This window comes from Eurosta solidaginis, chromosome 1, assembly GCF_040869045.1.
Source record: "Eurosta solidaginis isolate ZX-2024a chromosome 1, ASM4086904v1, whole genome shotgun sequence".
Classification (NCBI taxonomy): Eukaryota; Metazoa; Arthropoda; class Insecta; order Diptera; family Tephritidae; genus Eurosta; species Eurosta solidaginis.
In genome coordinates this window covers 102,190,007-102,217,421 of record NC_090319.1, presented here as the reverse complement: position 1 = coordinate 102,217,421, position 27,415 = coordinate 102,190,007, and the positions used below count along the sequence as shown (strand labels likewise).

At 38.0% G+C, this 27,415-nt stretch overlaps 1 protein-coding gene across 1 annotated transcript in view; it reads left to right on the top strand.

The window, feature by feature from the left end:
* Positions 1–265: 265 nt before the first annotated feature.
* obe (obelus) overlaps positions 266–27,415 on the top strand; it is a 36,991-nt gene continuing 9,841 nt past the window's right edge. The window contains exons 1-7 of the mRNA XM_067759422.1: positions 266–623; positions 1,237–2,912; positions 7,138–7,836; positions 7,889–8,577; positions 10,343–10,891; positions 10,959–11,835; positions 16,916–17,924. Coding sequence (XP_067615523.1) covers positions 514–623; positions 1,237–2,912; positions 7,138–7,836; positions 7,889–8,577; positions 10,343–10,891; positions 10,959–11,835; positions 16,916–17,924 — 5,609 coding nt within the window. The 5' untranslated portion in view covers positions 266–513. The remainder of the gene's footprint in view (positions 624–1,236; positions 2,913–7,137; positions 7,837–7,888; positions 8,578–10,342; positions 10,892–10,958; positions 11,836–16,915; positions 17,925–27,415) is intronic.

The following is a 27,415-nucleotide window of genomic DNA, read 5'->3' as shown; positions in this document are numbered from 1 at the left end:
AGAATTTCACAGTGAACACAGGCGAATCCATACCAGGTCGTGGCAAAGCGAATTCAACCAATTCGCCGTGCAGAAGAATTTCAAGTCAAAAGAAAATTTTAATTGATTTCGATTAACTGACATACTGTTGTACAAGGCTTTGTATGGAAAATTACCAAGAAGAAGCAATCAGCTGTTGGGATAACATCACCTCAACTGAATTCGCCTTGCCACTTACACTAAAGGTATGTATGCATGTGTGGTACTGCTACAAAAAGATATGTGTGGACTATTTATGAAAAACATCTTTTGTAATAAACTAATTATTGCATTTATTAAACTTGAAAAATTCATATTTACAATTTGTGACCGTCTTTCAACTTCCTGGATCTTCCGAAATTTGTAACTTTTTTTGCAATTTATAAAGCAACCCTGCATCAGCTGTATAATTATAAATTTCTTATTAGAACGAAATATTAGTCTTCTCCAATTAAAAGTGAAATATAACTGTTTCATTGGTTTCACGTTCGAAAAATGAAAGAATTTCCACGCTTTTCTTCAGCGCTGCGTGCGAATACTGATTTGGAAGCGAAGTTACCAATAACCGGCGCCACTAATGCAGATTTGCGCAAGTTGCAGGAAGAGTAAGTGAACTGAATTTCAGCAGCTTCGTGCGTCAATGCGTATGGGTTATACAAAAAAAACATGGTAATAGTGCAGTTTACGGTACCCACCGAAATTTGGGCCAAAATTTTCTAGTGAGGTATCAAAAGACGCGTATTCACGTCTAGATTAACAATCCGAAGGCGGAAAATAAAGATTTTAACTCGTTCAAAAAAATTTTTACGTAAAACCGAAAAAAGACCCGCGGGTACCTCCGAAACCGGGGGTGGGAACCATAGTATTTTTGCGCAGAACACCTTTCTGCGTTGGCGGCCTTCGGCCGCGCTTATAAAAAATAACCCTGGGCTACGCCATGCCAAGTCCGGGTGTGTGGTATAACCGTGGCTACCGCCACGGTGATGTATAATTTTTTTTGTGGGTAAAACACAACAACAACCACATGAAAATCGCCAACTTCAACTGCAAATATCCGGACAGAGATAACATTTTTCTTTTCCGCCTTCGGATTATTGTTCTCGAGATTAATACGCGTCTTTTGATACCTCACTCGAAAAATTTGGCCCAAATTTCGGTGGGTACCATAAACTTCACTACTACCAAAAACATATTTATTCAATTTCCATTATCTTACAGAAAATCTGCGGAACGGCAAACGCTAATACAGGTTTTGGAGCATCTGCCAACTGAAAAACAACCGCAAGCAAAAGTACACCTGCAAAAGCTACGCAATATAGTCCAAGAATGTATGGGATACGAAGAGCAGCCACAGGTGGTGGAGCATGCTACACTTTTCCTGTTCTGGCTGTTGGTAGAACAACGTGTCGTGACTGTAGCATCGAAAATGCGTGTACGCGGAATGTTTGGAAGTATTTTCGAAACAAAGTTCACAAAAATACACCAATGTGTGACTGCGGTACGTGAGCTCCTGGAAGATTTCCAATTGGACGCGCTCAAACAATGGAACCGTAAAACTAATCGTGATGCGCATGACAAAAAGAGTTGGGGAACAAATATACGTATACGTCTGAAAGGACCACTCTTATTGGACTTACAACAATTACAAGATCTAGCACCCAACGCACAATTGAAAAAAAATGCTGCTGTGAACTTCAATATGCAATGGAACAACGAAGAAGAACAACATCGCAATGCTGAAAATGAAAGTGAATTGTCGCAGCTGCTGGAACTCTCGGCAACGTCGGGTGATCCTAAACTTGTAGCCAAAGTAAGCGAACAACTAAGCTCAAAACGCACTAATAACGAATTGCAAAATGAACTGATCGAACTTTTAGGTTTCGAACGTTTCAATTTAATTGGGACACTGCTCGAGCAACGCACCACTATTTCCGCAGTGCTAGAGAAGCACGAAAAGCGTGAACAGCAACTTTTGCAACTTAACAAAATGGCTAAACAACGCAATACAAACACCAATGAAATGCGTCCAACTGTAGCCAAAACTGTTGTTGTGCAGTCAGCATTAGAAAAAGAGCTAAGCAAACAAAATCGTCGTGACGAAAAAAAATTGAATCGCATGTTACAAAGTAAGAATCGCCCACATGATGATGCAGATGAAGATGCGACTATGGCGCGCGAGCTCAATCCAATACAATTACGCCTCCAACAACAACGTAAATTACTTGAAAATGTGCAACAGCAGCCAGTCTTAAAGTCCACACAACGCTTGCAAGAAATGCGTACAGCAGCCAGTTATCATAGCAACACAGTACAATATCCATACGTTTTTGATAGTCAATTGAATGCTAAAAAACATGCTGGTTTCATCGGTGGAAATCGCATACATTTGCCCGAAAATGCAGAACGCATTGATAATAAGCAATATGAAGAGGTGAAAATACCAGCCAATGAACCGCCAACATTAAGTATTGGTAATAATCGTATACAAATTTCTGAACTTGATGATATTGGTAAAATGGCATTTGAAAATTGTTCGCAATTGAATCGCATACAGTCAGTTGTGTATCCGGTTGCATATCACAGCAATGAGAATATGTTGGTTTGTGCTCCGACTGGCGCTGGTAAAACCAATGTTGCTATGCTTGCTATGGTTCATACGATTCGTGCACATCTTGAAGATGGTGTCATTAATCGTGATCAATTCAAAATAGTTTATATTGCTCCAATGAAAGCTTTAGCTTCTGAAATGGTGCAAAATTTCGGAAAACGTTTAAAGTCTTTGAATATTGTCGTGAGAGAATTGACAGGCGATATGCAGTTGTCCAAAACGGAAATGACACAAACACAAGTTTTAGTTACTACGCCGGAGAAATGGGATGTTGTAACGAGGAAAGGTGAGAGAACGATTTTTTTTTAATTCGAAATCAACATAAGACAGCCTACAAAGTTTTTGTGATTGTAGCAGCATAAGTGTGACAAGGTTAATTTAAATTTAGGTACATTCCATGATTGAATCATGGGTACATTCGATTATTGAATACAAAAACAAAAACATAAACAGCAATATATTGGCACACTGATATTTGTGAGTGTACCGAGCCTGTAGTAGCAGTATAGGAGTTTACATACATATATGTCATTTATTTATATCTTTATGGAATCAGTTAAATAAAAAAATACCGCATATAGCTTTTTTCTTAACCGCAAAAACACTCACCGACGGTTTTACGGATATGAACAGTTTTTTTTAGAAAGGAGTTTTTTGACCCCTCGAACTATAGTCGACTCTTACGGCAGACATTGATTGTAGGAACATTCGTAGCCCTAGACCAGCTGGGTCAGCACATATAGAATTTCCATTTAAATTTTGGCAGAAACTTGCCCGAGCCCTCCGCTCTGTTATATTCTTCATTTGCCCCCGAATCGGTGGCCTAGCAGAATAGTTGAGGTAAACATAATGATATATGGATGAAGCAGAAAGGCAGGAAAAGGGTAGGGACATGTAGAAATATAGCTAGTAGCAGCTGGCTAATAAAGAGGGGGTGAAGAGGAAAATATGAAAACATCATAAATTGTTTAGCGGTGGGGAGATCACTCTCAGCTCAGCCGTAGTCACCCGTCACCCCCAGAGCGACGACGTCTCTCCCGTTGCACTTCAGAATACTGCAGTTAAACAGTAATGGATCTCTGGAGGCGGTCTCGAGTTTATCATACACCACTCAGTGCAATACCATATATTTGATCCAGACATCGGCCGCAGGGACAGTGTCCTGGAACGTCAAGGCATACTTTCCGGTCAGGCCATGTAAATTTAGAAATCATCATCCTGGCACCTGTTGCCCCAGTGGATACTGCCCTGACATCAGCGTACTACTCACTGGCGATAATCGCATTATCGTAGGCGATTTCAATGCCCACCAAAATCTGTGGCATTCCAACACACAGGCGGATAGCAGGGGCGAGATGTTGGCGAACCAAATAGAAGAAACGACGTTCTGCACGATAAACGGAGACGCCCCCACTCGAATGGTAGGAACCTGTACAGTTCGCCAGATATATCAATCGTGAGCGAGGACTCGTAAACTGCGTCAAACTGGCAGCCGATGGTAACATTGGCATCCGACCACCTACCCATACTCATTTCGCTCGTGCGATCTACCGGCTCCATCACTACTGAAAAACGCACTTTCATCAATTTTAAAAAAGAAAAGTGGGAAGATTTCAATACTCATACTGACAATCGTTTTGCTGCCCTCCCTATCCCGACTGATGGCCGTCAGGGGAAGCGTCCTTTCCGCTGGTAGAATCCCGAAAATCCGGCCACATTTTTCTGCGGAGGCCGCAACTCTAGCGAGAAAACGTGACCTTATAAAACAGCACGACCCCGGCGACCCCAAATAAGGGATATAAATCAACGCATCAGGCTGCTGGTAGATAAACACAAGCGGGCGAAATGGGAGGAGCACTGAAAGAATTGTAACCTCTCTGCCGGTGGAGGTAAGCTATTGTCCACCGTAAAGTCCCTATCGAACCCGACCAATTATAATCGCAAAATTTCCATCGCCTTTGGCGATAAAGTGTTGTGGGATGCGAAAAAATGTGCGGGCGCTTTCTGCCGACAATATGTAATGCATTCTACCCCAAACGGCGGGCCAAAAGACGCGTATACAAGCATGAACACAGCGCGTCCCCAATTACCATCACCGCCAAAGAGGTTGAAGATGCCATCGTTCATGCTAAACCATCTAAAGCAGTAGGCCCACACGGCATAGCCTAGCCCATGCTTAAAAAACTAGGCAAAGAGGGATTTAATTATCTAGCGCATATCTTCAACCTGTCGTTGTTGTTGTTGTTGTAGCAATAAGGATATTCCCTGAAGGCCTTGGGGAGTGATCGATGTTGATGGTCCTTTGTCGGATGCAGATCCGGTACGTTCCAGTACCAAGCCCGACCATCTCGGGAACGATTTGTATTGACCACATGCGACCTTGGCCATTCTCGCCCTCCTACCCTCTAGATCCATGATAATGATACAGGATTTGCCACCGATAGGTGAGGTTGACAAGTGGGTTTGGAGAAGCTATATATTGCGCTGGCAACATAAAAGGGTTGCGCTACACAACCCCTTGAATCTGGTATTTTAGTCGCCTCTTACTACAGGCATACCTACCCCGGGTATATTCTGACCCCCCCCCCCCCCTCCCCCTCCGCCTACCACACCGTATGCCCTGGGTTCACACCCCGGGCAAAGCAACATCAAAATTTTAGAAATAAGGTTTTTCAATTAGAAGAAAATTTGTCTAACGTGGTCGCCCCTCGGCAGTGTTTGGCAAGCGCTCCGGGCATATTTCTGCCATGAAAAGCTCTCAGTGAAAACTCATCTGCCTTGCAGATGCCGTTCGGAGTCGGCATAAAACATGTAGGTCCCGTCCGGCCAATTTGTAGGGAAAAGCAAGAGGAGCACGACGCAAATTGGAAGAGAAGCTCGGCCTTAGATCTCTTCGGAGGTTATCGCGCCTTACATTTATTTTTTATTTTATAATCCGCTGGGGGATCTTAAACCTGTCCCTGTCCACCTTCCTCATTCCTGAAAAATAGCCAGGTGGTTCCGCTAATAAAGCCTGGGAAACCAACTAACATAGAAAATTTTTATCGTGTGATATCTCTCTTATCGCCAGTATCCAAAACACTTGAAGCCATTCTGCTTCCCTATTTCACTGCAAATTTGCGTTGTTGTTGTTGCTTTGTAGCAGTGCTTCGCCTCAACCACAACAACAACAATCAAATTTTCGTCTTGCCAATCAGTATGGTTTTCGAAAACTACGTATCACTATCAAGGCCTTCGGCGAGTGTCCTAACCCCCAGCGGGTTAGGGGGTCAGAATATATCCGCGGTAGGTATGCCTGTCGTAAGAGGCGACTAAAATACCAGATTCAAGGGGCTGTGTAGCGCAACCCTTCAGGTTGCCAGCGCAATATATAGCTTCTCCAAACCCAATTGTCAACCTCACCTATCCGCGGCGAATCCTGTTTCACTAACAGGCGAGGCTCTGGCGACCCTAAGCTCCTCATGGAACTTGTGGTTGGGGAGGGAGGGGATGGTCTGAAGGTTTAATGTGGTCACATAAATCGTTCCCAGGATGGTCGGGCTAGCACCTTAATGGTGCTGTGGTACCGGAGAGTACCGGATCTGTATCCGGCAAAGGACCATCACATCGATAACACTCCCCAAAGCCTTCGGGGAGCACCCTTATCGCTACAACAACAACAACAACAGTGTCCTTATCGCTACAACAACAACATCAACAGTGTCCTTATCGCTACAACAACAACAAAGAAACGATCTCATTACCACTTACAAAGCAATTGGCCGACCGATTGCATGCTATGCGTCCCGATATGGTCGCCACCACCACACAATGAGGCGAGAGTACTCCCCATTAGGGAGAGAAATGAAATGCTGAACAAACAGTTTCTGTTGAATACCCAGAAATCTGCGCATCCCAACAGACATATGTTTGATGAGGCCACACCTCCCAGGGGCTTAAGGGGTCATCTCCGTAGGCATTATAAGGAAATACGGCACCTGAGAACCAGGCGTATGAAGTAAAAAAGCACAAACAGGCTCTATGCCAGGAATTGCCCAGCGAATCCAGTTCTTAAAGAAAAATACCCAGAATTCGCAGAAGAGGAACGCACTCTAGCTCAACTTCAATCTGGGTACTGTAACAGGTTAAACTCTTATCTATCCAGAATCAACTCCAACATACAAAATGTATGTCCTGCTTGCAATGTGTCCCCACATGACACCAACCATCTCTTCAGTTCTAAAACCCCTCTCACTATGGTCCATCTCTTTTGTAACTGAAGCTTCCTTGGAGTTCCATCAGAGGATGTTGATGACAATCTGTGATCGGTCGCGCCTATTGGATGGGGCGAAGCACTGCTACAGCAACGGACTATATACAAACTGTACACAATAACAATCGTAATAGTATTGATTATCTAAAATTAATAAATATGTTAAGTTTATTCTGTGTTCTTTAAATTAAAATGTTTTCTTGAATTTTTTAATATCCTCATTGATAATTCTAACTAAAGTTAAACATCTTTTCCCCAGGCGCTGGCGATGTTGCTCTCATAAGTCTAGTTAAACTTCTCATTATTGATGAAGTGCATTTGTTGCACGGCGAACGCGGTCCTGTTGTTGAGGCACTTGTCGCGCGCACACTCCGCCTAGTTGAATCTTCACAAAGTATGATACGAATTGTTGGTCTCTCAGCTACATTACCAAATTACATTGATGTTGCACACTTTTTACGTGTCAATCCAATGAAAGGACTTTTCTATTTCGATTCACGCTTCCGTCCTGTGCCGTTAGATACAAATTTTATTGGCATAAAGTCGGTAAAACCTCTACAACAGCTCACCGATATGGATCAAGTTTGTTATCAAAAATGTTTGGAAATGGTTAAGGGTGAACATCAAGTTATGGTATTTGTGCATGCCCGTAACGCGACTGTACGAACTGCCACAACTTTGCGTGAATTGGCACAACAACACAATACAAGTGCATTCTTTCTACCCAACGAAGCATCAAATAATTACAGTTTGGCACAGCGCGCAATACAAAAAAGCCGCAATAAACAGTTGGTTGAACTTTTCGCTTGTGGTTTAGGAATTCACCATGCAGGCATGTTGCGTTCCGACCGGCAAATGGTTGAAAAGTATTTCGGCGAAGGTCACATTAAAGTGTTGGTATGTACGGCGACTTTGGCGTGGGGCGTTAATTTACCTGCGCATGCTGTTATAATTAAAGGTATGTTATTTTCCTGACAAGGGATTTCCATTGTATTACAAATTTTTTGCAGGCACTGATATTTACGATTCGAAGCATGGTTCGTTCATTGATCTTGGAATTTTGGACGTGTTGCAGATTTTTGGTCGCGCAGGTCGTCCTCAGTTTGATAAAAAGGGTGTCGGCACCATTATAACCACCTATGATAAATTAAATCATTATTTATCTCTCTTGACCAATCAATTCCCCATCGAATCTAATTTTGTGCAATGTCTTGCCGATAATTTAAATGCCGAAGTGACGCTTGGTACCATTTCTAATGTCGAAGAGGCTATAGAATGGTTGAGTTACACATATCTTTTCGTACGTATGCGCATTAATCCTCATGTATATGGCATCGAATACAGTGATCTACAGAAAGATCCCTCACTGGAAACGAAACGTCGAAGCCTCATAATGTCTGCTGCTTTAAGTTTGGATAAGGCGCGCATGATTCGTTTCAACCAACGAACAATGGATTTTAATATAACTGATTTGGGACGCACAGCTTCACATTTTTATATTAAATATGATACAGTTGAAATTTTTAACGAATTGTTGAAACCTTTTATGAACGAGGCAGAAATTTTTGCAATGATTTCGCAGGCACAAGAATTTCAACAACTCAAAGTGCGTGATGATGAGCTGGAGGAATTGGATGAATTACGTACCTACTATTGCAGGGTTAAAGCGGCTGGAGGCAGTGAAAATGTTAGCGGCAAGGTAAATAAATAAAAACGAAGCTGAATACGGAGATAGTTAATATGATTGCTTATAGCAGAGGTCATGCAACACAACTCCTTCGGAAATAAATTTCAGGAGTGGAATGAAAGCCAATAAAAGAGCCTCAATTGAAGTGCATGGTATTCATTATTTATACGCTCAAGTGTAGGGAACGATACTCGATTTTTAATACTTGCACAATGCCTCGAATTTGCAGCTCCCTGCCCTTTTAATGGACGCTATGAGATTTTATATTTCTAATTGTTCTCTGGAATCAGCTACTTAACAAACAAGCTGAAGTTTCCTAGGGCTTCCTTTAGATAAATTTAAGATAATTTAAATGTGTCGACTTATAAATGTTTGGATGTCGATGCAAGTTGAAGAGATAAGTAGATTCCTTCCTCTGCATATTTCTGTTGTTTTTTTTTAGTATTAGAAATATAGCATGTACATATACATATGTAAATATGGTAATTGCAGGCAAATCATGCCAATCGAGTGTCATCGCATTTATAAAACGGTTTTATTTAGCTTGATTTGACGGGCCGTTGTGAACGAATTTTGTAATTGAAATTTTAGTAACTTCCCGATAAGCTACAAGCTTGAAACTTGGAATATAGTTCAGAACCCGATGACAATGCAATAATAAGAAAAAATCGCCGCTAGGTGGCGCAAGGATCGAGATATTCACAAAAATCGTATTTGCGGTCCGATTTGGCTCATATTTGGAACACATAATACATACATGAATAGAGGGCGATGACAATGAAATAATAAGAAAAAAATCTCCGCTATGTGGCGCAAGGGTCGAACTATTCACAAAAATCGTATTTGTGGTCCAATTAAGCTCATATTTGGAACACACAATACATACATGAATATAAAGCGCCCTGTGAAAAAAATCGCCGCTAGGTGGCGCAAAGATTGAGATATTCAAAATTTTCGTATTTGTGGGGGATTGGGTCCATATTTGGAACACATAATACAAACATGAATAGAAAGCGACCTATGATGTTCGATTTGGCTCATATTTTGAACAAATATTACATACAGTCCGGTAGAAGTGACATCAAAATATTTTGGAGTTGGAGGAGGGATAAGCATACGAGGCGCAGTCGAGTAAAGTCTTTGGAAGGATTATGTATTGAGGACTTAGATTGTAACAAATTGTCAGGAAAGAGTCCTTGTAATAATGAGTCACTAAATGAACAAAATAGAATGAGAAATAATAGACAATTAAATAAAGACTAAAAACTTGAAAATAAAATAATTTAAAAAAAATTTTTAAGTTAAACGGTTTTATTGAAAACAATACTTACATTAAGTAATAATAATACTAAAAGCTATAAAATAATTAGATAGGTCCTAGACGTTGATCAGACAATTAAATAAAAGCGTTGGACGCGTCAAATTTCTATTGATAGTCATAAGTAAGACCAACTGAACCTTAATAAGGTTATGCTACGGCTCACATTTTTAGAAACTTCACGCGCCCAACGCTTTTATTTAATTGTCTAATCAACACCCTAGATTGGTGAGGAGTGTGTTGACTAGTACCTAGGACCTACCTGATTATTTTCTAGCTTTTAGTATCATTATTACTTCATGTAAGTATTGTTTTCAATAAAACCGTTTAACTTAAAAAATTTTTTTTAATTATTGTATTAATTTAACAATCGAATAACTAAATTGCGATTCCTGCACCGAAATGGTCATTCAGACTTGCTTTGAGAGAAATTAAAAGTTCCAAAAATGTTCTTTACAGGTTAACATCCTCATGCAAACGTACCTCTCACACGGCTATGTCAAATCTTTCTCGCTCGTGTCCGACATGGCTTACATTGTTCAAAATATCGTACGTATTACACGCGCTCTCTTTTCCATAGTATTGAGAAACAACAATGCCATTTTGGCTTCACGTCTTTTGCAAATATGTAAAATGTTTGAACGGCAACAATGGGAATTCGAAACACCGTTACGCCAATTTACCTCTATTAATGCTGAAACAATAGACAAGCTAGAACAACGCGGTATAAGTCTTTATACGCTGCGTGAAATGGAACAAAATGAATTGAAGGAAATATTACGTAATCCACGTTATGCTGAATTGGTATTGCGATCGGCGCGAGAAGTTCCTATGCTCGAAACTGAGGCCACACTCCAACCCATTACACGCACAGTGCTGCGCATTAAAATTGACCTTTGGGCCGATTTCAATTGGAATGATCGTGTGCATGGAAAAGTGAGTGAAATTTTTTGGATTTGGATTGAAGATCCCGAATCGAATTTTATCTATCATTCCGAACAGTTTCAGGTAAGATTATCCGATATCTTAATTGACATATATATTTATATTTAAATATATACTTGTCCTGTTTAAGGCAACACGAAAATTTGTTTATAGCGGCAAGCCGCAACAGCTTGTTATGACCATTCCACTAAAGGAACCACTGCCACCTCAATATTATGTACGTATTGCAAGCGATACTTGGTTGGGTAGCGCCACTTGGACAGCGCTCTCCTTCAAGCATTTGGTCCTGCCAGAGCATCATCCACCGCTCACTGAATTACTGCCACTGCAACCATTAGCGGTATCATGCTTAAAAAACCCACAATATGAATCACTTTACAACTTCACACATTTCAACCCGATACAAACACAAATCTTTCATTGTCTCTATCATACGGACAATAATGTGCTTTTGGGCGCACCAACGGGTTCGGGCAAAACCATTGTAGCTGAGATTGCTATTTTTCGTGCTTTCAATAAACACCCACTTGCTAAAATTGTTTATATTGCGCCACTCAAAGCGCTTGTTAAAGAGCGTATCAATGACTGGAAACGTCGATTTGAAAGCCCACCTCTACGATGGAAAGTGGTTGAGTTGACTGGTGATACGACGCCAGATATACAAGCCATACGTGAAAGTCAAGTTATTGTTACGACACCGGAAAAATGGGATGGTATTAGTCGTTCGTGGCAGACTCGTGATTATGTACAGGATGTGGTATTAATTGTGATCGATGAGATACATTTGTTGGGAGAGGACCGTGGTCCGGTTATTGAAGTGATTGTTTCACGAACTAATTTCATCACATCACACACAGGTCGCAATATACGTATTGTGGGTTTGTCCACTGCTCTGGCGAATGCACAAGACTTAGCCAATTGGCTGGGAATCAAAAAAATGGGTTTGTACAACTTTAAGCCATCTGTTCGCCCAGTTCCGTTGCAAGTGCACATAAATGGATTTTCAGGTAAGCCTGATTAGGTTAAGTCTCCTTAATGTATGTATATAATTTTGGTTAGGTGGTAGCTTCGCAAAATGTACAATTCAGAAGTGGCATTAATTTTTATATTAATTTTGGTCCAATTTTTAGTTGAAGTTTGTGGTTATTGGAGTTTTTCGGCCGATAATTTCAAGACAAAACACAAGGTTTTCTTTTTCTCCTACGCGTTTCGATGGGTATTTTCCATATTCCTCAGGGAGGCTGTATATTTTAACATAAAACAAAACAAACATTAACATATTTAACAATGAAAACTTTACACAACTATTTAACAGACTTTCCACTTACATTCAATGTGTAATAAATTTATTAAAACATATAGACAATACTAAACATAAATAAACAACATCTGCACTGAATCGTCCACTAGATAATGCCGTCATGTAAGCGCAGATGATGTTATTGACGTCTTTATAATGCATAGCATTGTTGATTTTTTGTTGTATTCTCAATGCTTCCAGCGTCATTCATGTTCTTTCTTTCCCCTCAATATCTAATATTCTCGTGTTTTCGAAGTCCGCTGTGTGTCCTGTGTTGGTTAAATGTTCGCATACTGCTGTTGTTGTTTTCTTATTTTTCGCGTCAAGTCTGTTCATTTATTCGGACGCCTAGCGATCGTTTTGTTGTTCCAATGTATATTTGTTTGCAATTTTCGGCTGCGCTCCCATTACATTGGATTTGGTATACTACATTATGTTGTTGTTCTCTGTCGATTTTGTGTTTTGTTTGTGTAAATATTGTACTTAAAGTTTGATTTGGTTTATGTGCCAATTTTATTTTGTTATTGCGTGCGATGCTACCTATTGTTTTGATGTCCGTTAATCCTGGTATGTATGTCACGCCTGTGTATATTAGTTTTTCTTGTTCTTTTCTCTGTTCAGTATTGCTTGGCGTGCAGTTAGCTTTGTTTTTGGCTATTATTATCCACGCGTCTATTAGTTTATTAGGGTAGCCGTTCTTGTATAAAATATCTCGAATTTTTTGGATGTTTGTCTTCGTGAACTCCTGTTCACTAAGATTGAAAACTTTAGTTATAAAGTTTATGGCCGTGTTCTTTTTTTGCATCCATGGGCGATTCGAATGATAGTTTATCATTCTGGATGACGATACGACTTTGGCATACCAATTAGTTTTTAGTGTTTGGTCTGATTTTATGATTTCAATATATAGGAAGGGCAACTTATTGTTTTTCTCTTTTTCTATTGTAAATTTTATTTTAGTATGCTGCTTATTAAATGTTTTTAGTATTTCTTCCACGTCCTTAGTCTTAATTATTGCGAATATATCATCTACATATTTGTTTATGTATCTGATATATATGTCCTTTGATTTGAGCTTGGCAATGCTGTCGTCAAGAATTTTGTCTAAAACTATATCAGCTACAATGGGCGAAAGAGGATTCCCCATAGGCATACCATATACTTGTTGGTAAAAAGTGCAATCATACGTGAAGTAATTGTTTTCCCTCAAGCAGAATTCAAGACAGGATTGAAATTGTTTCTTCGTCATTGTTGTAAGCATTTGTAGGTTACCCCACTGTTTTATAATCGAATTTATTGCTAAATGAATCGGTATATTTCTGAAGAGGGAAACAACGTCGAACGATATTAAAATTTCATCGTCTGAAATCGTGATATCTTTTAAGCTGCGCTTTAGTTGTAAGGAATTTTTCACATTAAGACTGTCCGAAATTATACTTTTGAGGGTTTTTCCTAAAAATTTTGAAAGTTTTAAACATGGCACACTTACTGATTATGATATCGGTCTAAGTGGGGTGTTTTCTTTATGAATTTTTGGTAAGCCATACAGTCTTGGGGCTGTAGCTGCAGTGCAAGTTAATTGTTTTTTTAAGTAAAGACTGATATTCCCCTGTTTATATATCTCGTTTACAATGTTGTTGTTTTTCCGTAATAATTGGTGTGTTGGATCCGTTCTCATTGTTTTGTATGTTTGTCTATCGTGCAATAATTGCTCCATTTTGTTTTTGTAGTCCACCTGGTACATCATAACTGTTTTGTTTCATCTGAGTTTGTTATAATCGCTACATCTTTGTACTTTTTAACAAAATGCTTAGTGTCTTCGTAAACTTTTAGTATGAGTTTTTCTTTTTGATTATTTCTTAACTTGTTCTTAAATGTATTTATTTTCGTTGCCACATTACATCTTAGTGTATCTTTTTCTATGTCATCTCCTATTGCTTGAATACCTTGCTCCAGATCTGCAATCACGTGAATGGGAGAAAATGATTCCCTCGATACTGGGAAGGCAAACTTTTTTCCCAATGACAGTAACCAACGGTTTTCCGGGGGGACATTTATATCAGTGTTATTCACAATGTTCTGTAGCAGTGTTTATTCTCTTTTTGTAAATTGTGTTTGATTTTCCAAAACTAAGCTTAAGTCGCGTTCGTCTAATCTCTTTTTAAGGTCATCCCTAATGTGACTCAAAGTGTTATTTACTATTTTAATTTGTATATTCGCTTCTTTTATTTCGAGGTTGAGTACTCTGTATAAATTGTTTTTGTATCTTTTCCATTTCTTTCCTCGTTTTGTCTAGTTTGAATCCGTGAATAATGTTGTTTGTCTTACCCTTTAGATGTGATGGTGTTATCCCGTAGTCTTTGCATTGCAGTAGAAATTTTAGTCGTTGTTGTTGTTTTGTGAGTATTTTTCTTCATTTAATTTTCTAAATTTAATTTTTAATTTTTCTTAGAATGATTTCGCCAGCTTTCCGATGGCACTCCTTCTCAGGCATTGTATCTAACTGCAGTCGAAATGGAGCCTGAACCTGTCGGGAATTGGGCAACCCTTCTACAGTTTCTTCAATGCTAGCAGCTTACACTATGCTGTAAATGCAACTAATGTAGGCTTTCTGGCTGAAGGCACCGCATAATCTTATAATCGTGGTAAAATAAAAAGCGCGAAATGTGTGTAGTATAGTTTATTATGAAAGCTGTACTATCCTGTCCAAGCTTTGGAACTAGTTTCTAATCAGAATAAGACCTAATAAAGTTACAACATAATGTTGTTCCTGCTGCGGTGTCTAAAATATGCATACTTTTAAGGAGATTTAGGTACATATTAATTTGTCATAAATTTTTGTGTAAAAGATGGTATATTTCGGTGATCCCTCAAGGTCCAGGTGGATACCTTTTCCAACAGAGCCTTTTTTGTAATAATAAATAGTAGCCGCAAAAAATACCCGTAAATTACAACTTCCAAGATCGGTCATACATTTTTCTTTTTATCTAATTAAATACACTACGCTGACGATTTTCACTGTGAGATTTTTTCTAACTGTGACTATGCGAGCAAAAAGAAGTTAAATGTTGCTTACAATAACATTGCCAAATATGTATATGGGCTGAATAGGCTTGATCACGTTTCCTATTACTCTGAAAAGTTGCTAGACATATGACAACCTTGTAAGGTTAGAACTCTTACTACCTTACATAAGATAATTTACACCAAAGAACCTCATTACCTATTTCGAAGGCTTCAATTTCTTCATTCAACAAGGTTAATGCTCCTCGTGCATGTTAAATACCGCATGTTAGTTTCTGAACGGCAATTCTTTGTCACTTCGATCCGCCTTTGGAACTCCCTTCCAACTAGAAAACGGCAAATAAGTAATGCACTGCATTTCAAGAAAGAGATAATTTGCTTTTACAACTGACTCTATTTTCCTCCCTTAACTGATTTCTCATCCTGTTTTACTTACCACCTTCAACCTTCTCTAAGGGTTAAACTTACTACCGTACTACTATTGCAACTCTCCTTTAACCATAATTTCTGTTCTTCATCCCTAGGCTAAGCTCTATTAAAACATTTTTTTTTATGAAAATTTCTTATCAATCGTCTATTATCTATTGTAACTTAATTAGTTAATTTATTGTCATATTTTTAAATATTACATTTTTTGTTTTTGTTACTATTTTATTTATTTTTTTCTGTTTTGACTAGCACTTTAAAATAATTTTGTCAAATTGTTGTGCTGGGAAATTAAATAATAAAATACAAAAACAAATACAATACACAGGATAATATATTTTGGCCGCCATGGTGTGGTGGTAGCGTGCTCCGCCTACCACACCCAAGGCCCTGGGCTCAAGCTCAGGGTAAAGCAACATCAAAAAATTTGTGTTCAATTAGAAAGAAGTTTCGGTGTAAACATCTCCCTCCAATTTATAGGAAAAATCAAAAGGAGCACGACGCAAATTGGGAGAGAAGCTCACCCTAAATCTGTCCAGAGATATATCGCGACTTGTGTTTTTTTTTTTTTTTATATATACTGTCTTTTATTCCTTTACATACATTGATTAAAAATACGATTGAACTCTCAAAGTTTTTTATTAAACTCTGAATTAAAAAGATCTTAAAATTTTACTGTACTAATTTTATAGTATTAATAAATTGAAGTTTTCCAAAAATCTCATCACAATAAGGATTGCTTTTTAGGTACAGCTCTTCAAATTAAAAAAACCGTCTGCCTTCTGAGCTTGGAGCTATGTTTACATATCTTCTCCCGCATAATTGTCATAGATGCGCTAACTTTCAGGCCTTGCAGTTTTGTAAGAGTTAAAGAAAGTAACTGAGTTGGAATGTCATAAATCCATCCAACGCTTCTGCTTTTCACTTGCATGCACCCATTCGACCCTAATTTATAGTCAAATTTGTTTACCAACTCGACAGACGGACCATTGTGAGGCAAATACCTCTTAGACATTTTAAGATAATGCATTTCCTCTCATTACTTTAAGTATATTTTTAAATTTTTTTCCAATTTTTATTAAGTTATAAAGCTGTCCTTATTATTACGGAAAACGTCTTTGTATACAAATCCCGAACGAACACTTTTTTTCTTATTCGTTCGGAAATATTTTTATAATGTAGTTCTTGTTTGTTTTATTACGTTATTGTTGCTGGATTTTCTTTTAGCTTTGCTTTTTTTGAAAAAAATTTAACAACAAATCTTTCTGACGAACATGAAAAAAATATAGTCCTTCCCATTTAAAAAAGCCTAAAAACATTTCTTTTTCATTCATTAGGCAAACATTACTGTCCACGCATGGCCACCATGAATCGTCCCACTTTCCAAGCTATTCGCACATACTCGCCCTGCGAACCAGCCATCGTTTTCGTCTCGTCACGTCGTCAGACACGTCTCACTGCATTGGATTTGATCACGTTTGTGGCTGGTGATGACAACCCAAAACAATTTCTACATTTACCCGAACACGAAATGCATCAAATATTACAACAAATTAAAGATGCTAACTTAAAGTTTTGCCTTGCATTTGGCATTGGTCTTCATCATGCCGGTCTACAAGAACAAGATCGTAAAGTGGTTGAAGAGCTCTTCCTCAACAAAAAAATACAAGTACTCATTGCCACCGCAACTCTGGCTTGGGGTGTAAATTTACCTGCACATTTGGTCGTTATCAAGGGTACCGAATATTTTGATGGCAAAGTGAAAAAATATGTTGACATGCCTATAACCGATGTGCTGCAGATGATGGGTCGCGCAGGACGTCCACAATTCGATAATGAAGGTGTTGCTGTTGTGCTGGTTCACGATGAAAAGAAAAATTTTTATAAAAAATTTCTATACGATCCATTCCCCGTCGAATCGAGTTTGTTAGATGTCTTGCCGGAGCATATAAATGCTGAGATCGTATCGGGTACAGTGCAAACTAAGCAGGCCGCTTTGGATTATCTCACATGGACATATTTCTTTCGACGTCTCTTACGAAATCCAACTTATTATAATTTGGATGGATTGAAACCAGAGCAACTGAATGCATTCCTTTCGTCGTTGATAGAACGTGTGATTTATGATTTAGAATTGGCTGCATGTGTGTTGCAACAGGATAATGTGCTAATACCTACATTTTTGGGTAGAATTGCATCATTTTATTATTTGTCACATCGCACAATGAAACACTTTTTAGATGATTTGAGTGAGGGTATGAGTACAAGTGAATTGTTGGGAGCCATTGCCGATTCATATGAATTTGATCAACAGCCAGTTCGTCACAATGAGGATAAATATAATGAGTGAGTATTGAGAATAGAACTCATTAAGGCTCTAGTTGTTTATGTGGACGGATGGCAGTAAAGAGAAGGCTTGTATTAAGCGTTTCTAAGATTTAAACTTATAAACAACGTTTTAACTGCCAGTCGTTCATATATCGATTCCTATTTTTTGGGGTCTCAATTGACGGAATATATATTCGATTTGTGGCCCAATAATATATGTATTCCGGAAGCTTTATGAAGGAATGTGTGTGGGCGAGTCGATGCCGGTAAATAAAAGATTTTCATAGGAATGTGGGCTCATGCGGCTTCCTTGTTGTTGAATTATCGATAAAGATACTATCCCAGCGTAAAGAATTGTTATCGATGAAGATACTCCTTTGCTGGGTTTTCAAACTCGGACCATCGAGGTACTAAACCGATTATCTCACAAACGATTTGATATGACCACGTTGATTATGCTAAGTGTAGGGTTCTTATTATTTTTATTTAACTTTGTATTTTAGTTACTTTGAACTTTGTGATTTTAAAATGTTTTATAAATATTTTAATTTTCAATATTAATTTTTCAATTTTCAAAAATTTTCATGATGGTGAAAATTTTAAAATAAAAAAGACGCATACATTTAGGCGTATTAAAAAATATAGTTTAAAGTTTTTATAAATGAAAACGTGGCTTAAATCTCCACATTGGCGATCTCTGCCTATTTAAAAAAATGTGTTGTGTGCAACTTGAAAGGCAAAAAGAAGAGCAATTAAAATTAGCTCAATTAAAGAAGCAACGTGAACGCGAAGAGAAACGCAAGCCATTAACATCAATGTTAATTTCTACAAGACAAAACATCTTAGCGATACACAAACTCAACAACAATAATGTCGCTTGGTATATTTTGTTTATAAGATTGTCGGTAAAAATAATAAGGAAATCAAGCGAATAGAATGTGCTTACGCAGTGAAGTGCAAAAGGAAGCTGAAATGAATAAAATATAAAGAAATTGAATGTATTTACAATAAGAAATTAATAAAGGCACATATCTTTAAGGGATGTAGAAAAGTGCAGTTTAAAAAGAACATACGAGTTTTAAAAGGTTGCTTCATCGATAGAAAAATTATTACAAAAAATTCTCAAGTGCACAAGTTCTTGAAAAGTTAATAGCACCCAAAGTCAATTGTGGGCGTCCCTTTCTAGATAAACAATAGCTAATAGCAAAGAACACCAACAAAAGTGTTCATAGTCTGCGAAACGTAGCATACTCTGCGCATCTCCAATCTCGCCAACCACAAGCTGTTTGACATACCTTTCTCCAATATCGACCTCAATTTGGCGAAAGGAAATCAGTTCAAAAACCCTAAATGCTTAAGATCGTCATAGAACATCGTAGGAGGCGCGGAAACTTAAAGAAGCAGTGATTACATAAATTTTATTACCAAAGCTTCATGAGCACAGACTAATTAAAAATTCAAGACTGTCAGCTAGCGAAACGGGTTAAACCACAAATGTACAGTAACAGCAATAACGAGCTAATCAAAAACTACTATCAAACTTGAAACCCTTTGGTATACAATTTATGAACGTATACTATACATATTTGTTTGGAGCCACATTTAAGCGGCGTCTATAATAGTTCTTATCCATATTACACCCATCTACCTCTTCATCAAAGCCATTGCATAAACACAGCTGTCACATTTGACTTCAACGATTGAGCAGCAAAACAATCAAAAGCCATTGCATAAACTTCAGTTGCAGCAGCAGAAAGAATATCCGTATCAAGTATTTTTTAACAAAGACGTAATTTTCCTGCATTATAACAATAATTTTGGTGAGGAGTCATATCTATTTTGTATTTGTGTATGAATATATTTTATGTATGTAAGTATGTGGGAATTAATCCTGACAGCGTGGCAACACCACGGCGGAGCAAGCGTCATACGAACTAGGAGTAGAGAAACTAGAATAGAATTGAATAGGAGTTAGTCGTTATTCACTCGTCGGTCGTTCAACACTTACTAAATCATTGTTTACTATATAGTTTGGCAGCTTAAGTAGAGGTTATGTTGCGAATAGAGTGGAAGGCAGTGGACTAGGCAGTCGAATGTCATATAATGAAGGAATGGTGTTCGGAGATTTTTCAAAGTTAAAAAAAAAAAATGATAAAGGCTTTAATATAAATAAAACTATTGTTTTAGTAACAACAAAAACGCCATATATATTCTGTATACATAAATTTGTAAGGATTATCTCACTTTAAAATTTGAATTAAATAATCTAAAGTTTTGTTTTGAAATTGAGTCGAGAACTGTGCGTGTGAATGTGCGAATTTTCACCGATCAGCTGTTAGTTGCGCTACTTGGTAAAATTTACAATGTACTAAATCGTCAAATTTATTCAACATAAAAGTTCTTTAATATAATTTAATCAAAATTAAACAAATACCTGTAATAATCCGAATTCATGTAAAATACATTTTTTAAATCATAAACTGTGTCGTGTTTGATTGGAAGTCGTGATTGAGTGAGGTAAGAACCACAAAATTGGGGGCTCGTCCGGGATTGTTAGCACGGGAAAAAATAGTGAAATTTTTGCTAAAGTGAAATTTAAAAAGTTTAATACTGTCGTGTGCGCATACATAAATCGAGCCAAAAGTGAAAATTTGTTTAAATGTGCCGGAAATTCGGCCAGAAACGTAATACATGCGCGCGTGGATAAAAAAGAATTTGTGTGCACAAATAGATTACAGAAGTGCTGTGGACAAAATGCGTAAAATGCATTTAAAATAAAAACTAAAGAATTGCGAGTGAAGTGGACAAAGTGCAAGCTGACGCACTTAAAGGTAGCGTTTTTTTTACAAAATTCTGTGGAAAATATTCCTAAGACGTACAGTATACGCAAAATACATATATGTAAGAATGTACCTAGCGTGGTGTTCAAAAGAAAAATCCGTAGAAGAAAAGTAGAAAAATGATGTACTTATGTAAGTGAATATATCGGACGTGCATACATACATATAAAATTTGTGACCAGTAAATTTTGAACTGCGGTGTGGCGAGACGAAGCCAATTTAGCGTCATAACGGTAACCCAAAAAGATTGGTCGGGTAGCGAGTCGGCCATAGCAAGAGCTTAAAATTGAATAGAAAAAATAACGAAAAGTAACGACACAAACACAAAAGTTAAAATAATTCAAGCTAAAGAGTAACGAAAAGTAACGACACAAACACAAAATGTAAAATAATGCAAACTAAAGAGTAAAGAAAAGTATCGACACAAAAGCAAGCCATATAAACAAAAGTAAATACGACACCAAGCCAGAACCGAAGGCAGCAGTAGCAGCAACGAAAGGCGATGCATAGAGCATACCTTCAGAGGAGGACAAGCAGGCAGCATTTGTAGTAGTAAGAACAATATTTATGTATGTATCTATTTGTCTTTTACTTTGATTCCTTTTTATTTGATTTGATTTGATATTGTAAAAAATTTTCGGAAATGGAAGCAAGCGAAATCAGAGCGTTGACGGTTGACGAGTTAAGAGCGAAATTGAGAGAGCTCAATTTGAATGCAAACGGGTTAAAGAAAGATTTGCAAGATAGGTTATTAGCACATTTTAATTCGAATGAAGCAAATTATCAGAGTGATGATGGTAGTGAACGTTCATATGAAACGGTGGCTAATGCAGCTAAAGAAGTAGCACAACATAGGAGTCATAGGGTTGCTTTCACACTTCGTGATATCAAAGAGAGCATATCAGCGTTTAGCGGTGACAATTCCATTGACATGAAACATTGGATTGTTGAGTTTGAACACGTGGCTGATACAGTGGGCTGGAATCAGTTGCAAAAGTTTGTCTATGCGAAACAACTTTTGACAGGTGCTGCTAAAATATTTGCTCGTGGGTTAGTAGGGGTAAGAAATTGGATTTCTCTTAAAAATGCTCTAGTTGATGAATTCGGTGAAAAGATATGCGCTGCAGAAATTCATCACGCTTCAAGAAATAGACGTAAACAGACAAAATAAAGTTTGAATGAGTACTTATACGTTTTAATAGATATGGGCAAACCCATATCACTGGAGGGAATTCCAGATACCAGGGCTAATAAAATAATGTTCTATCAGGCAAAAAATTTAAAAGAGTTAAAAGAACAATTGCGCGTGTATGAAAGGGTGAAAGGGTCTCACTATTCGGTAAATAAGGCGAGTGCACCTCAATCACCAGCGAGTTTTAGTGAAAATAAAGACAAACAGAATAGTTCTAAAAAAATTTGTGTTAAATGCAACAAAGAGGGTCACATAGCAAAGATCTGTGGAAAAGAACGCAATGTAAAATGCAAACAAATTGGACACTATTCATATGAGTGCAAAGAAAAGGCTAAAGATGTGAAAAGCGAGCGTATGAGCATGATAAAAGAGGGTAGAGCTGATAATGTAGCAAAAAAAGCTAACGATTTTTATTTTCTTGGTATTACAATGAATAATATTACGTTTTCTGTTTTGGTCGATACCGGAAACAAATATAGCATAATGAGGTATGACACACTCCTAATGCTAGGTGATGTGAAGCTAGACCGGGAGAAACTAAATCTAAGCGGGGTAGGAAAAGGTCAACTCACGACACTGGGTTGCTTTTATTCGGAAATAAAGGTAGACGAGGCAGGTCTACAAGTACGGTTCGATGTGGTTAGGGAAAGAGACGTACCATATGCGGCGATTATTGGTTGCGACGTTTTAAAGAAATTTGAATTCGTAATAAAGGAAGACCAAATTCATTTTAAGTCATTGATAGATTCCGTAGCTGCGGTTGCGGTGGAATGTAAGCGTGAGGAAGAGGTGGTGAGGCCAAGAGCGATAGATGATACGGAGGTATCAATCGTGCCATCTGCTGTGGTAGTTGGTAGCAACATCACTTCTGTGGACGATCAGCGTGTGATTGAAGATGGTGGGGATAACACTAACTTCAACGAGATTTGGCTTAAGGAGTTTGAAACGTTATGTTTGGCACAGGATGCGACAGAAGGCGTCGAGCAAGAGAATGTCGATCTGTCGAACATTGGGGAAAATTACGTAAAAGAAATCGAGGGTTTGATAAGCAATTATATGCCTAGGAAATCGAGAAATTCACCAGTGGAAATGAAACTGATACTAACAGATGAAATACCCGTTTATCAGCGTCCACGTAGAATGACTTTTGCAGACCAAAAATGGGTAGATGACTATCTGGTCGGAAGAAGGTATTATACAGAAGAGTTCGTCCGAATACGCCTCTCCGATAGTACTCACTACTAAGAAAAACGGATCAAAAAGATTATGTGTAGATTATAGGAAAATAAACGAAAAAATAATACGAGATAATTTTCCTATGACAGTTGTCGATGAAGTACTTGACAAGTTGTACGATGCGTTAGTTTTTACAACTTTGGATGTGAAAGATGGATTCTTTCACGTTCCTATAGAGTCAGCTTCCAGAAAATATACTTCATTCGTGACACAAACTGGCCAGTATGAATTTTGTTTCGTACATTTTGGTATATCGAATTCACCTGCGGTATTTTGTCGGTACGTACAAGCAATTTTTCATGATTTATTGAGGGACGGTACGGTAATTATATACATGGGCGATATTGTTATTCCGTCTAAAGACGAATACGAGGCTATACAAAAACTCAAGTTGGTTCTAGAGCGCGCAAGCGAATATGGTTTAAATATACAATGGGCAAAATGCCAATTTCTGAAGCGACAAATAAATTTCCTGGGATACATCGTAGAAATGGGGAAAATTCTACCGTCTAGTGAAAAAGAGCAGTTGAAAACTTTCCGATACCGTCAAGCAAGAAGGAAATTCAACGGTTCTTGGGGCTTACGTCATTTTTCAGGCGGTTTGTGGGTAATTACGCAACGGTAGCTTAGCCATTGACAGATTTACTTAGAAATGATGCGAAGTTTGTTCTGACTGATGAACATCTGATAGCAATCCAAGAGTTGAAAAGGGCTCTGACGAACGCACCCGCTTTAAGGCTGTATAATCCGACGGCGGATACTGAGGTCCACGCAGACGCCTCGAAGTATGGATATGGAGCATTGCAAAGGGATGGAGAAGATCGGCTATTACACCCAGTGGAATACATGAGTAGGAAAACAACATCAACGGAGGAGAGATACAGTTCATACGAACTCGAAGTTTTGGCGGTCATAGCAGCCTTGAAGAAATGGAGAATTTATCTCCGAGACGTAAAATTTAAAATTGTAACGGACTGCAATGCTTTCGCTCTCACCATGAGCAAACGAGACGTGACGGACAGAATAATGAGATGGGCCATGTACTTGCAGGAGTATGACTATACAGTGGAACACAGAGCAGGGACTCGCATGAGACATGATGATGCTCTCAGCCGTGTGTATTGTCTAATAATCGAAGATTCGCTAAAATATAGATTACGAGACGCACAGGCGGAAGATGAGTTGATTAGGGCTGTTAAGAAAGTTTTGGGAAAAGACGAATATGAAGATTATTTTTTGAAAAACGACGTATTGTAAAAAGATGTAGTCAAAGAGCTGTTAGTGGTACCTGCGTCAATGGAAGATGAGATCATACGGCTGGCACACAATCAAGGCCACTTTGCAGCCAAAAAAACACAAGAGTTGGTCGAAAAATACTATTATATACCAAACGTGAGCGGTAAGGTCAGTAGGGTGGTGAAAGGATGCGTTGAGTGCATCATAACGGATGCTAAGTCAGGGAAAAGGGAAGGGATGTTGACAATCAACAAAGCTTGCGATCCTCTAGGTACGTATCATGTAGACCACGTAGGTCCACTGACTGAGACGCGGAAAAAATATAACCATATTTTCGTAGTAGTAGACGGATTTTCCAAATTTGTTTGGTTATATCCAACAAAGTCCACTGGGGCAGAGGAAGTAGTTGAGCGGCTACAAAAATAGGCGGCGACTTTCGGAAACCCGAAGCGAATCGCGTCGGATAGGGGAAGTGCGTTTACATCGAACTTGTTTAGAGAGTACTGTGAGCGTGGGAATATACAACATTTGCAAATAGCGACGGGGGTACCTCGCGGCAACGGGCAGGTGGAGCGGGTTCACAAGATAGTCATAGCCATGATTTCAACACTATGTCACAGCAATCCTGCTCACTGGTACAGTCATGTCGACAAAGTTCAACAGATTATAAACAGTACAGCTCCGAGAAGTACGAAAGCATCTCCGTTTAAAGTTCTCACAGGATTAGATATGCGTAGAACAGGTTATCCAGATTTAAGGGAATTATATGATGAGTTAAACATTGAATAATTAAATTTAGAGAGGGAAATGATAAGAGAACAAGCGCAGGAAAATATAAATAAAATTCAGACCGAAAATAAGAAAAATTTTAACAAGAAACGAAAGAAAGAAAAAGAATATGCTGTGGGAGAATTGGTTGCCATAAAGAAAACACAATTTCGAACCAATACGAAGTTAAAAGCCAAGTATTTAGGACCGTATGAGATAACCGCTAAGTTAAATCACGGACGATATGAGGTGAGAAAACTAGGAAATGGCGAGGGACCAAATAAAACAACCACCGTATGCGAGTTTGTGAAGCCTTGGGGTTCGTCATTGGGGTCCAATAACCCATCAGGACGGCCGAATGTGGGAATTAATCCTGACAGCGTGGCAACACCACGGCGGAGCAAGCGTCATACGAACGAGGAGTAGAGAAACTAGAATAGAATTGAATAGGAGTTAAGCTGGAGACATTGGTGCTTTATCGGTAACCGTATCGGTAACCTTATAACAGCTGATTCGACCAATCTTATGAGAATCAATGCAATCGATTATTGGTGCCGCTAAGGTCGTAACCGTATCGTAGCCAACCAATTGTGTTTTGGTTTACCGTCGTAACGATAAACAGCTGATTACGTTAGGCATACGGATACAGCGATACGACATACGGCACCAATGACTCCGGCTTTAGTCGTTATTCACTCTTCGGTCGTTCAACACTTTCTAAATCGTCAAATTTATTCAACATAAAAGTTCTTTAATATAATTTAATCAAAATTAAACAAATACCTGTAATAATCCGAATTCATGTAAAATACATTTTTTAAATCATAAACTGTGTCGTGTTTGATTGGAAGTCGTGATTGAGTGAGGTAAGAACCACAAGTATATATAGATATATTTTAAATTTATTGTAAACTCTCTCTTTAAATTATTTATTTAATACATTTTTCGAAATTCATAACGTAATTACTGGTTTATTTTACGGTTTTGTTTGTAAACTCTTTTTCATTTTTTTCAACATGTTTCGTTCACCACAATAGAATACACAAACATCTACACTTTCTAATAATCTAAATGATTCATTTATAAATATACCAAATGACACTTTACAACAAAATATTACAAATCCGTATGATAATTACAATCAAAACGAAATGTCAGCAACATCAGTCAAACTTCCACAATTTTGGACTAGTTGTCCAGAAGCGTGGTTTATACATGCTGAAACACAATTTAGCACCAAAAATATAACCCAAGACAATACCAAATACGAACACATTATAACAGCACTTCCACAAGAAGTAATAGTAACAATTTTAGATTTTATCCAAAATCCTCCCCTTACTAACAAGTTTAGTGAACTTAAAAAAGTTTTGATAGAAAGACATTCGCTTAGTGAAAATTCAAAGCTAGACAAAATTTTAAGTAATTCAGAAATGAGTGATCGAAAGCCCTCTGAGTTTTATCGGTCATTAATTTTGTTAGCAGGTTCAAATTTTAGTGAAAATATTTTAAAGAGAATTTGGTTCAGAAAACTTCCCAAAAATTTAAATGCCATTTTGGCTAGCTCAAGTTCTGACAATATTAATGAATTAACAAAATTAGTGGATAACATTTTTGAAGTTATGAATAAAAACGAAGTTTTCTCAGTAAATACAAATTCAGATACAAAAGTTCAAAATTCTATTGTTGAAAATCTAATTAAAACCACCTCTTCGATGTGTGGGAATTTTCAGAAACTTTCTTTGGAGTTAGCTGAAATTAAAACAGAAATGTGTCGGAATCAATCTAGGTCACGTTCTAGTTCTAGGAACAATTTTAGAAATTCTTTTAGGCGTCGTTCTAACTCGCGTAATAATCCAAATTGGTTGTGTAGATTTCACTACAAATTTGGAAATAATGCTAGAAGTTGTGAACAACCTTGTTCTTATAACAAAAACTAAATTCTTCCGTTGTTGCAGCGACGAACAACGGAAATTTAGAATTTTCGACGCGTCGCTTATTTATTTTTGATAGAGAAAACAAACAAAATTTTTTAATTGATAGTGGAACAGAAATTTTGGTATTACCCGCGTCTAAATTTCCTCATACGGAACGTTCAGACAATTCTCACTGCAGCTAATGGCTCAACAATTGCCACTTACGGGAAAAGGCTTTTAAACGTAAATTTAGGTTTAAGACGTGAATTTTCCTTTACATTTTTGATTGCGGATATAGCCAAGCCAATAATTGGCGCTGAT